A 13,605-nucleotide genomic window follows, 5' to 3' on the forward strand; every position below is an offset into this window, starting at 1 on the left:
GTCTGCTGAGATGTGTATCTACTCCTCTCCTGTGTGATACTGCTCTGAGCTCTGTATCTAATCCTCTCCTGTGTGATACTGTCTGCTGAGCAGTGTATCTAATCCTCTCCTGTGTGATACAGTGTGCTGAGCTGTGTATCTCATCCTCTCCTGTGTGATACTGTCTGCTGAGATGTGTATCTAATCCTCTCCTGTGTGATACTGCTCTGAGCTCTGTATCTAATCCTCTCCTGTGTGATACTGTCTGCTGAGCTGTGTATCTAATCCTCTCCTGTGTGATAGTGTGTGCTGAGCTGTGTATCTAATCCTCTCCTGTGTGATACTGTCTGCTGAGATGTGTATCTAATCCTCTCCTGTGTATCTAATCCTCTCCTGTGTGATACCGCTCTGAGCCCTGTATCTAATCCTCTCCTGTGTGATACTGTCTGCTGAGCTCTGTATCTAATCCTCTCCTGTGTGATACTGTCTGCTGAGCTCTGTATCTAATCCTCTCCTGTGTGATACTGTGTGCTGAGCTGTGTATCTAATCCTCTCCTGTGTGATACTGTCTGCTGAGCTGTGTATCTAATCCTCTCCCGTGTGATACTGTCTGCTGAGCTGTGTATCTCATCCTCTCCTGTGTGATACTGTGTGCTGAGCTGTGTATCTAATCCTCTCCTGTGTATCTAATCCTCTCCTGTGTGATACTGTGTGCTGAGCTGTGTATCTAATCCTCTCCTGTGTGCTGAGCTGTGTATCTAATCCTCTCCTGTGTGATACTGCTCTGAGCTGTGTATCTAATCCTCTCCCGTGTGATACTGTCTGCTGAGCTGTGTATCTAATCCTCTCCTGTGTGATACTGTCTGCTGAGCTGTGTATCTAATCCTCTCCTGTGTGATACTGTCTGCTGAGCAGTGTATCTAATCCTCTCCTGTGTGATACTGTCTGCTGAGCTGTGTATCTAATCCTCTCCTGTGTGATACTGCTCTGAGCTGTGTATCTAATCCTCTCCTGTGTGATACCGCTCTGAGCTGTGTATCTAATCCTCTCCTGTGTGATACTGCTCTGAGCTGTGTATCTAATCCTCTCCCGTGTGATACTGTCTGCTGAGCTGTGTATCTAATCCTCTCCTGTGTGATACTGTCTGCTGAGCTGTGTATCTAATCCTCTCCTGTGTGATACTGTCTGCTGAGCTGTGTATCTAATCCTCTCCTGTGTGATACTGTCTGCTGAGCAGTGTATCTAATCCTCTCCTGTGTGATACTGTCTGCTGAGCAGTGTATCTAATCCTCTCCTGTGTGATACTGTCTGCTGAGCTGTGTATCTAATCCTCTCCTGTGTGATACTGTCTGCTGAGCTGTGTATCTAATCCTCTCCTGTGTGATACTGTCTGCTGAGCTGTGTATCTAATCCTCTCCCGTGTAATACTGTCTGCTGAGCCGTGTATCTAATCCTCTCCTGTGTGATACTGTCTGCTGAGCTGTGTATCTAATCCTCTCCCGTGTAATACTGTCTGCTGAGCTGTGTATCTAATCCTCTCCCGTGTGATACTGTCTGCTGAGCAGTGTATCTAATCCTCTCCTGTGTGATACCGCTCTGAGCTCTGTATCTAATCCTCTCCCGTGTAATACTGTCTGCTGAGCTGTGTATCTAATCCTCTCCCGTGTGATACTGTCTGCTGAGCTGTGTATCTAATCCTCTCCTGTGTGATACTGTCTGCTGAGCTGTGTATCTCATCCTGCCATGTGCGGAGCTGAGCTTCTGGTACAGTGTGTCCCTGGAGCTGCTCTTCGTCTCTGCTGCGCGGCACACGGACACATTCCGCACGGCGGCGCGCACAGTATGGCGGTATTATCCGGCGTTTCCGCTGTCTGGCGATTACGGGCTATTTTCGGAGGATTAGCGCTGACATTAATGCAATCAGAGATGCGGCAGATTAGGAGACACAAGGGAGACGTCGCTGATCCCCGCAGGTGAATCCCTTAAAGGGGCAGTGCGCGGCTGCGGGTCACATGACCAGGACTCACCTGTAGTACCGGGACTGCAGGTAGGTGGAGCACACGGCTTTGGACACGTGACTTGCCGATCCGAAGTCGATGACCTTGACCCGGTACGGCTGCCTGGAGGGGTCGACCAGCATGATGTTCTCCGGCTTGAGGTCGGCGTGGATGAGGCCGAGGCTCTTCAGCTTCATCAGCGCGGTGCCCACCTGCTGCAGCACCGGCCGGATGTACTTGAGCGGCAGCGGGCTGAACTTGTTCTGCTTCAGGAAGTCGTACAGGTTCTGCTCCAACATCTCGAACACCAGGCAGGTGTGGTTCTTGTGCTGGAAGCACTCGTAGGCCCGCACAAAGTTGTAGTCCGTCGGCGCTCTCCGTGCTGAGCCGCGCCAGTATGCTGACCTCGATCTGCCCCTGCCGGGCATAGGACGGGTGGTTCTTCAAGATCTTGATGGCCACAATCTCATTGGTGCCCCTCTTCCAGCACTTGACCACCTGGCCGAAGGTGCCGCGCCCCAGGAACTCCAGCACCTCGTAGGTGTTGGTCATGGAGCAGAGGGACCTCGTGCTGCACCAGCTGGTAGTCGCCTTCGCTGTTGGAGCCGCTGTTCTTGGAGGGTGGCGGTGGAGGTGGTGGCAGCCGTGGCGCCGCTGGCATTGTTCTGGGTCATGGGAAGGTGCTCGTCTACGATCTGCACGCTGCCGTTGTCCAGCTCCTCGCACTTTCTCTTCAGGCCGCACTTCTGGTAGGTGTCCAGAAGGCTGACCGTACTGCGACGCATCAGGTTGGTCTGAGGGCCGCCGAGCGTGGGACCGCTCGCTGGTGCCGCTGAAGACCCGCTACTGGAAGAAGAGGTCACCAAAATGTGGCCGGCACTGGTGGGGAAGATGACCGTCTGCTCGTAAGGTGCCTGAAGGAGGGAGGCGCGGGAGAGCACCGGCTGCCCGGACGCGGAGCTGCTCTTGCCTGGGTTGTAGACCTTGCTGTGGCAGCCGTATCCGGTCATATCCCAGGTGGGGCCGCACTTCCAGCTTCGGCTTCTTCACGCTACAGAAGGAGGAGAACGGGAGGACGAGAGAGGAGAACGTGGACAAGGAAGAGGCCATACCTGCGGAGGAAAGGAGAAGACACGTCAGGACCTGTGCATGACCACCACCAGGGCTTCACCATACTCGAGGCCGACAAGAGAGAACCAGAAACATGGCATCACTGGAAGCGGAAAACGGGTGGTCTCCTGGAGACCCCCCCAAAACGATGGTCTCCAGAAGACCACCCCCAAAAGAGTATACAGGGTCCGCCGCAGCAAGAGAGAACCAGAAACATGGCATCACTGGAAGCAGAAAACGGGTGGTCTCCTGGAGAACCCCCCAAAACCATGGTCTCCAGAAGACCACCCCCAAAAGAGTATACAGGGTCCGCCGCAGCAAGAGAGAACCAGAAACATGGCATCACTGGAAGCGGAAAACAGGTGGTCTCCTGGAGACCCCCCCAAAACGATGGTCTCCAGAAGACCACCCCCAAAAGAGTATATAGAGTCAGCCACAGCAAGAGAGAACCAGAAACATGGCATCACTGGAAGCGGAAAACGGGTGGTCTCCTGGAGAACCCCCCCAAAACGATGGTCTCCAGAAGACCACCCCCAAAAGAGTATACAGGGTCCACCGCAGCAAGAGAGAACCAGAAACATGGCATCACTGGAAGCAGAAAACGGGTAGCAGAAAACGGGTGGTCTCCTGGAGAACCCCCCAAAACCATGGTCTCCAGAAGACCACCCCCAAAAGAGTATACAGGGTCCGCCGCAGCAAGAGAGAACCAGAAACATGGCATCACTGAAAGCGGAAAACAGGTGGTCTCCTGGAGACCCCCCCAAAACGATGGTCTCCAGAAGACCACCCCCAAAAGAGTATATAGAGTCAGCCACAGCAAGAGAGAACCAGAAACATGGCATCACTGGAAGCGGAAAAACGGGTGGTCTCCTGGAGAACCCCCCAAAACGATGGTCTCCAGAAGACCACCCCCAAAAGAGTATACATGGTCCGCCGCAGCAAGAGAGAACCAGAAACATGGCACATTATCAATGAAAACGAAAAAAACAATGGTCTCCAGAAGACCACCCCCAAAAAAAAGAATGTACAAGGTCTTGTGGAGACCACCCCCAAAAAAAATGTACAGGGTCCACCGCAGCAAGAGAGAACCAGAAACATGGCACATCATCACTGGAAACAGAAAACGGGAGGTCTCCTGGAGAGCTCCCCCCCAAAAAAAAAAGAGTATACAGGGTCCGCAGCAGCAAGAGAGAACCAGAAACATGGCACATTATCATTGGAAAAAGAAAAAAACAGGTGGTCTCCTGGACACCCCCCCCCCCCCCCCCAAAAAAAACGATGGTCTCAAGAGGGCCACCCCCAAAAAAGAATGTACAGGGTCCACCGCACCAAGGCCACCCCAAAAAATGTCCTGCAATAAACTGCAGCACAACACGAATGTACAGGGTCCACCGCAGCAAGACCACCCGTTACTGCGTCCACATAACAGGGATGGGGGGGGGGATATGACACCTCCGCTAACATCCATCCACCACACATCAGTACACAGTCTCCACACCGGGTAATGGCTGATAACAGGGAGTAATAGAATGTGTAGCCCTGTAGCATTCTCCCCACCGGGGGGCGCTGTGTGGGAGTGTCCCCTCTCTTTGTACACAGATCATTCTATACATTAACCCCTCGTGGCCCGGGATGTCAGATGATGTCACCGTACGGTGACTCCATATTTCGGGCTCCCCTCTCCTTCCTGTTGGACCCCGGTGAGGTCACTGTGATGTCATAGCACTCAGCCGGTGACATCAGAGCCACAGACGAGACCGGATCCAGACGAGCGGTTACCAGAACCGCACAATGTCCTAACGGGACAGGAAAAGTGACCGCTCCAATCCGATTATTGGTCCCTAATAGGCGCTGACCCCCTGGGGGCGACACCCGACTCCACAGACTCTGGAGACGCGGGATTCCGGAGTGACAGTCACATGTGTTTACGACATTTCCTCCATCGCGGCTTCTCCTGCGTCAGTATGTATGATATGGTATATATTACATGAACCAGGAGGCTCAGGATGAAAGGGAGCGTCGGACAAAAGACTGCACACAGTGACCGCACAGGAGGAGGAGGAGGAGACTGCGCACAGTGACCGCACAGGAGGAGGAGGAGGAGACTGCGCACAGTGACCGCACAGGAGGAGGAGGAGGAGGAGGAGACTGCGCACAGTGACCGCACAGGAGGAGGAGGAGGAGGAGGAGGAGGAGGAGACTGCGCACAGTGACCGCACAGGAGGAGGAGGAGGAGGAGGAGGAGACTGCGCACAGTGACCGCACAGGAGGAGGAGGAGGAGGAGACTGCGCACAGTGACCGCACAGGAGGAGGAGGAGGAGGAGGAGACTGCGCACAGTGACCGCACAGGAGGAGGAGGAGGAGGAGGAGGAGGAGACTGCGCACAGTGACCGCACAGGAGGAGGAGGAGGAGGAGGAGACTGCGCACAGTGACCGCACAGGAGGAGGAGGAGGAGGAGGAGGAGGAGGAGGAGACTGCGCACAGTGACCGCACAGGAGGAGGAGGAGACTGCGCACAGTGACCGCACAGGAGGAGGAGGAGGAGGAGGAGGAGGAGACTGCGCACAGTGACCGCACAGGAGGAGGAGGAGGAGGAGGAGGAGACGACTGCGCACAGTGACCGCACAGGAGAAGGAGGAGGAGGAGGAGGAGGAGGAGGAGGAGATGACTGCGCACAGTGACCGCACAGGAGGAGGAGGAGGAGGAGGAGGAGGAGGAGACGACTGCGCACAGTGACCGCACAGGAGGAGGAGGAGGAGGAGACGACTGCGCACAGTGACCGCACAGGAGGAGGAGGAGGAGGAGGAGGAAGGAGGAAGAGGAGGAGACGACTGCGCACACTGACCGCACAGGAGGAGGAGGAGGAGACGACTGCGCACACTGACCGCACAGGAGGAGGAGGAGGAGACGACTGCGCACACTGACCGCACAGGAGGAGGAGGAGGAGGAGGAGGAGACGACTGCGCACACTGACCGCACAGGAGGAGGAGGAGGAGGAGGAGGAGGAGGAGGAGACGACTGCGCACACTGACCGCACAGGAGGAGGAGGAGGAGGAGACGACTGCGCACACTGACCGCACAGGAGGAGGAGGAGGAGGAGGAGGAGGAGACGACTGCACACACTGACCGCACAGGAGGATGAGGAGGAGACGACTGCGCACACTGACCGCACAGGAGGAGGAGGAGGGAGGAAGAGGAGGAGACGACTGCGCACACTGACCGCACAGGAGGAGGAGGAGGAGGAGGAGGAGACGACTGCGCACACTGACCGCACAGGAGGAGGAGGAGGAGGAGGAGGAGGAGACGAACTGCGCACACTGACCGCACAGGAGGAGGAGGAGGAGGAGGAGGAGACGACTGCGCACACTGACCGCACAGGAGGAGGAGGAGGAGGAAGAGGAGGAGACGACTGCGCACACTGACCGCACAGGAGGAGGAGGAGGAGGAGGAGGAGACGACTGCACACACTGACCGCACAGGAGGATGAGGAGGAGACGACTGCGCACACTGACCGCACAGGAGGAGGAGGAGGAGGAGGAAGAGGAGGAGACGACTGCGCACACTGACCGCACAGGAGGAGGAGGAGGAGGAAGAGGAGGAGACGACTGCGCACACTGACCGCACAGGAGGAGGAGGAGGAGGAGGAGGAGGAGACGACTGCGCACACTGACCGCACAGGAGGAGGAGGAGGAGGAGGAGGAGACGACTGCGCACACTGACCGCACAGGAGGAGGAGGAGGAGGAGGAGGAGACGACTGCGCACACTGACCGCACAGGAGGAGGAGGAGACGACTGCGCACACTGACCGCACAGGAGGAGGAGGAGACGACTGCGCACACTGACCGCACAGGAGGAGGAGGAGACGACTGCGCACACTGACCGCACAGGAGGAGGAGGAGGAGGAGGAGACGACTGCGCACACTAACCGCACAGCTGGATGAGGAGGAGACGACTGCGCACACTGACCGCACAGGAGGAGGGGGAGGAGGAAGAGGAGGAGACGACTGCGCACACTGACCGCACAGGAGGAGGAGGAGACGACTGCGCACACTGACCGCACAGGAGGAGGAGGAGACGACTGCGCACACTGACCGCACAGGAGGAGGAGGAGGAGACGACTGCGCACACTGACCGCACAGGAGGAGGAGGAGGAGACGACTGCGCACACTGACCGCACAGGAGGAGGAGGAGGAGGAGGAGACGACTGCGCACACTAACCGCACAGGAGGATGAGGAGGAGACGACTGCGCACACTGACCGCACAGGAGGAGGAGGAGGAGGAGGAGGAGACGACTGCGCACACTGACCGCACAGGAGGAGGAGGAGGAGGAAGAGGAGGAGACGACTGCGCACACTGACCGCACAGGAGGAGGAGGAGGAGGAGGAAGAGGAGGAGACGACTGCGCACACTGACCGCACAGGAGGAGGAGGAGGAGGAAGAGGAGGAGACGACTGCGCACACTGACCGCACAGGAGGAGGAGGAGGAGGAGGAGGAGGAGGAGACGACTGCGCACACTGACCGCACAGGAGGAGGAGGAGGAGGAGACGACTGCGCACACTGACCGCACAGGAGGAGGAGGAGGAGGGAGACGACTGCGCACACTGACCGCACAGGAGGAGGAGGAGACGACTGCGCACACTGACCGCACAGGAGGAGGAGGAGGAGGAGGAGGAGGAGGAGGAGGAGGAGGAGGAGACGACTGCGCACACTGACCGCACAGGAGGAGGAGGAGAGGAGACGACTGCGCACACTGACCGCACAGGAGGAGGAGGAGGAGGAGGAGACGACTGCGCACACTGACCGCACAGGAGGAGGAGGAGGAGGAGGAGACGACTGCGCACACTGACCGCACAGGAGGAGGAGGAAGAGGAGGAGACGACTGCGCACACTGACCGCACAGGAGGAGGAGGAGGAGGAGGAAGAGGAGGAGACGACTGCGCACACTGACCGCACAGGAGGAGGAGGAGGAGGAAGAGGAGGAGACGACTGCGCACACTGACCGCACAGGAGGAGGAGGAGGAGGAGGAGGAGGAGGAGGAGACGACTGCGCACACTGACCGCACAGGAGGAGGAGGAGGAGGAGGAGGAGGAGGAGACGACTGCGCACACTGACCGCACAGGAGGAGGAGGAGGAGGAGGAGACGACTGCGCACACTGACCGCACAGGAGGAGGAGGAGGAGGAGGAGGAGGAGGAGGAGGAGGAGGAGGAGGAGACGACTGCGCACACTGACCGCACAGGAGGAGGAGGAGGAGATGACTGCGCACACTGACCGCACAGGAGGAGGAGGAGGAGGAGGAGACGACTGCGCACACTGACCGCACAGGAGGAGGAGGAGGAGGAGGAGGAGGAGGAGGAGGAGGAGGAGGAGACGACTGCGCACACTGACCGCACAGGAGGAGGAGGAGGAGGAGGAGGAGGAGACGACTGCGCACACTGACCGCACAGGAGGAGGAGGAGACTGCGCACACTGACCGCACAGGAGGAGGAGGAGACTGCGCACACTGACCGCACAGGAGGAGGAGGAGACTGCGCACACTGACCGCACAGGAGGAGGAGGAGACTGCGCACACTGACCGCACAGGAGGAGGAGGAGACTGCGCACACTGACCGCACAGGAGGAGGAGGAGGAGACGACTGCGCACACTGACCGCACAGGAGGAGGAGGAGACTGCGCACACTGACCGCACAGGAGGAGGAGGAGGAGACGACTGCGCACACTGACCGCACAGGAGGAGGAGGAGACTGCGCACACTGACCGCACAGGAGGAGGAGGAGGAGACGACTGCGCACACTGACCGCACAGGAGGAGGAGGAGACTGCGCACACTGACCGCACAGGAGGAGGAGACTGCGCACACTGACCGCACAGGAGGAGGAGGAGGAGGAGACTGCGCACACTGACCGCACAGGAGGAGGAGGAGGAGGAGACTGCGCACACTGACCGCACAGGAGGAGGAGGAGGAGGAGACTGCGCACACTGACCGCACAGGAGGAGGAGGAGGAGGAGACTGCGCACACTGACCGCACAGGAGGAGGAGGAGGAGGAGACTGCGCACACTGACCGCACAGGAGGAGGAGGAGGAGGAGACTGCGCACACTGACCGCACAGGAGGAGGAGGAGGAGACTGCGCACACTGACCGCACAGGAGGAGGAGGAGGAGACTGCGCACACTGACCGCACAGGAGGAGGAGGAGGAGACTGCGCACACTGACCGCACAGGAGGAGGAGGAGGAGGAGACTGCGCACACTGACCGCACAGGAGCAGGAGGAGGAGACTGCGCACACTGACCGCACAGGAGGAGGAGGAGGAGACTGCGCACACTGACCGCACAGGAGGAGGAGGAGGAGACTGCGCACACTGACCGCACAGGAGGAGGAGGAGGAGACTGCGCACACTGACCGCACAGGAGGAGGAGGAGGAGACTGCGCACACTGACCGCACAGGAGGAGGAGGAGGAGACTGCGCACACTGACCGCACAGGAGGAGGAGGAGGAGACTGCGCACACTGACCGCACAGGAGGAGGAGGAGGAGACTGCGCACACTGACCGCACAGGAGGAGGAGGAGGAGACTGCGCACACTGACCGCACAGGAGGAGGAGGAGGAGGACTGCGCACACTGACCGCACAGGAGGAGGAGGAGGAGACTGCGCACACTGACCGCACAGGAGGAGGAGGAGGAGACTGCGCACACTGACCGCACAGGAGGAGGAGGAGACTGCGCACACTGACCGCACAGGAGGAGGAGGAGACTACGCACACTGACCGCACAGGAGGAGGAGGAGACTGCGCACAGTGACCGCACAGGAGGAGGAGGAGACTGCACACAGTGACCGCACAGGAGGAGGAGACTGCACACAGTGACCGCACAGGAGGAGGAGGAGACTGCACACAGTGACCGCACAGGAGGAGGAGGAGACTGCACACAGTGACTGCACAGGAGGAGGAGGAGACTGCACACAGTGACCGCACAGGAGGAGACTGCGCACAGTGACCGCACAGGAGGAGGAGACTGCACACAGTGACTGCACAGGAGGAGGAGGAGACTGCACACAGTGACCGCACAGGAGGAGGAGACTGCACACAGTGACCGCACAGGAGGAGGAGGAGACTGCACACAGTGACCGCACAGGAGGAGACTGCGCACAGTGACCGCACAGGAGGAGGAGACTGCACACAGTGACTGCACAGGAGGAGGAGGAGACTGCACACAGTGACCGCACAGGAGGAGGAGGAGACTGCACACAGTGACCGCACAGGAGGAGGAGGAGAATGCGCACAGTGACCGCACAGGAGGAGGAGGAGAATGCGCACAGTGACCGCACAGGAGGAGGAGGAGGAGACTGCGCACAGTGATCGCACAGGAGGATATAATGAGACCCCCTCACCCCATTTATCAGCGGCTGCAGATCTGAGCGGATTCTTTATTACACAATTATACAAAGTCACCGATCAACTTCCGCGAAGATTCTGATCCGAAGCCGCAAGAAACCGGATAATAACCGACCGCCCCTCCCCCGCGGAGAACAAGACACCGGGCAGTGCTCTTAAAGAGACAGCGCCCAGAAAACAAGCTAAAAAGAACAACACAGAAAAGTGGAAAAAACACTAATCACCTGTGCAAGACTGTGGATGTAATCTATTACTCCCTGTTATCAGCCATTCCTGGGGAAGGAGACTGGAGGACAGGGGAATACAATCTATTACTCCCTGTTATCAGCCATTACTGGGGGAGGAGACTACAGGACAGTATCCAGGCGGTTCCTTGTAGATCTCGATCTCTATATATATCCGTACACGTCAGTAATATCAGCTGTTCCTCCTGTGAGATTATGGGTGTACCGGCCCTTTAAGCCTGTGCTGTCAGCATGAATGGTATATATCAGTTCAGCCGTCGCCTGCTGCATCCTATAGGCCGACATTGTTGAGGCAACACAGGCCGTGTATACATGTATATAACGCCGCAGTGTATGGAACAAACACCACGCTGCTGTCCAGTCACACACAATCGCCCCTTTGATGGCTGCGGGGTAATTCACGGAATCTTACGCAACGGCCCCAAGAACAGCGACCTCCGACCCCCCCACCGAGACCATCAAATCTGCATCACTAGATATAACAACTGATATTACAAGGGGTTGTCAGGCGGCTCATCCACAACAGATATTACAGGAGGTTGTCAGGCGGCTACAGGAGGTTGTCAGGCGGCTCATCCACAACAGATATTACAGGAGGTTGTCAGGCGGCTACAGGAGGTTGTCAGGCGGCTCATCCACAACAGATATTACAGGAGGTTGTCAGGCGGCTCATCCACAACAGATATTACAGGAGGTTGTCAGGCGACTCATCCACAACAGATATTACAGGAGGTTGTCAGGCGGCTCATCCACAACAGATATTACAGGAGGTTGTCAGGCGGTTCATCCACAACAGATATTACAGGAGGTTGTCAGGCGACTCATCCACAACAGATATTACAGGAGGTTGTCAGGCGGCTCGTCCACAACAATCAGATATTACAGGAGGTTGTCAGGCGACTCATCCACAACAGATATTACAGGAGGTTGTCAGGCGACTCATCCACAACAGATATTACAGGAGGTTGTCAGGCGGCTCATCCACAACAATCAGATATTACAGGAGGTTGTCAGGCGGCTCATCCACAACAGATATTACAGGAGGTTGTCAGACGGCTCATCCACAACAGATATTACAGGAGGTTGTCAGGCGGTTCATCCACAACAGATATTACAGGAGGTTGTCAGGCGACTCATCCACAACAGATATTACAGGAGGTTGTCAGGCGGCTCGTCCACAACAATCAGATATTACAGGAGGTTGTCAGGCGACTCATCCACAACAGATATTACAGGAGGTTGTCAGGCGACTCATCCACAACAGATATTACAGGAGGTTGTCAGGCGGCTCATCCACAACAATCAGATATTACAGGAGGTTGTCAGGCGGCTCATCCACAACAGATATTACAGGAGGTTGTCAGACGGCTCATCCACAACAGATATTACAGGAGGTTGTCAGGCGGCTCATCCACAACAGATATTACAGGAGGTTGTCAGACGGCTCATCCACAACAATCAGATATTACAGGAGGTTGTCAGACGGCTCATCCACAACAGATATTACAGGAGGTTGTCAGACGGCTCATCCACAACAGACATTACAGGAGGTTGTCAGGCGGCTCATCCACAACAGACATTACAGGAGGTTGTCAGGCGGCTCATCCACAACAGACATTACAGGAGGTTGTCAGACGGCTCATCCACAACAGATATTACAGGAGGTTGTCAGACGGCTCATCCACAACAGATATTACAGGAGGTTGTCAGGCGGCTCATCCACAACAGATATTACAGGAGGTTGTCAGACGGCTCATCCACAACAATCAGATATTACAGGAGGTTGTCAGACGGCTCATCCACAACAGATATTACAGGAGGTTGTCAGACGGCTCATCCACAACAGACATTACAGGAGGTTGTCAGGCGGCTCATCCACAACAGACATTACAGGAGGTTGTCAGGCGGCTCATCCACAACAGACATTACAGGAGGTTGTCAGACGGCTCATCCACAACAGATATTACAGGAGGTTGTCAGACGGCTCATCCACAACAGATATTACAGGAGGTTGTCAGGCGGCTCATCCACAACAGATATTACAGGAGGTTGTCAGACGGCTCATCCACAACAATCAGATATTACAGGAGGTTGTCAGACGGCTCATCCACAACAGATATTACAGGAGGTTGTCAGACGGCTCATCCACAACAGATATTACAGGAGGTTGTCAGACGGCTCATCCACAACAGACATTACAGGAGGTTGTCAGGCGGCTCATCCACAACAGACATTACAGGAGGTTGTCAGGCAGCTCATCCACAACAGATATTACAGGAGGTTGTCAGGCGGCTCATCCACAACAGATATTACAGGAGGTTGTCAGGCGGCTCATCCACAACAGATATTACAGGAGGTTGTCAGGCAGCTCGTCCATAACAGATATTACAGGAGGTTGTCGGGCGGCTGATGGACTGAGAATGGAAGGAGCAGGATCCACAGCAGCACAGAGGGTGTCAGGAGAGCAGCGTGCTCTCGGGGTGTCTGGAGCCGGTGGTTTTCCGGCCTCGGAGTTCGCGGTGCGATTCCTCCGATTTCTTCCATATCCTGTTTAGACGTCTTACATTCCCGGCATATCTGACTGTAAGATACAAGAGCGGATTCACCAGATTATCTGCCTCCGGAGACTGAAGTAACAGAACAGTGCAGACCGGAGGACAGAACGTCCAGAATATCTATCTACACACGCAGAGCCTTGAAAAAGTATTCATACCCCTGAACTTTTACACAGTTTTTCACATTGCACCCTCAAACGTAACATGTAGGTTACTGGGATTCTCTGCGACACCGAGTACAAGTATCTGTGAAATGTGAAGGAAATTATTCCATCTATAAATTGTGAGGTGCATTAGTATTCACGCACCCCTCCCTCCGCCTC

At 56.6% G+C, this 13,605-nt stretch overlaps 1 protein-coding gene across 1 annotated transcript in view; it reads right to left on the bottom strand.

The window, feature by feature from the left end:
• The window catches only part of HIPK2 (homeodomain interacting protein kinase 2), an 82,403-nt gene that overhangs the window by 36,102 nt on the left and 32,696 nt on the right, over positions 1–13,605 (bottom strand). The window contains 5 exon segments of the mRNA XM_075343535.1: positions 2,007–2,341; positions 2,343–2,537; positions 2,539–2,595; positions 2,597–3,001; positions 3,003–3,088. Of these exon segments, the coding sequence (XP_075199650.1) occupies positions 2,007–2,341; positions 2,343–2,537; positions 2,539–2,595; positions 2,597–3,001; positions 3,003–3,086 (1,076 nt within the window). The 5' untranslated portion in view covers positions 3,087–3,088.

The sequence above is a fragment of the Anomaloglossus baeobatrachus genome, chromosome 4 (genome assembly GCF_048569485.1).
Source record: "Anomaloglossus baeobatrachus isolate aAnoBae1 chromosome 4, aAnoBae1.hap1, whole genome shotgun sequence".
In the NCBI taxonomy this organism is placed as follows: Eukaryota; Metazoa; Chordata; class Amphibia; order Anura; family Aromobatidae; genus Anomaloglossus; species Anomaloglossus baeobatrachus.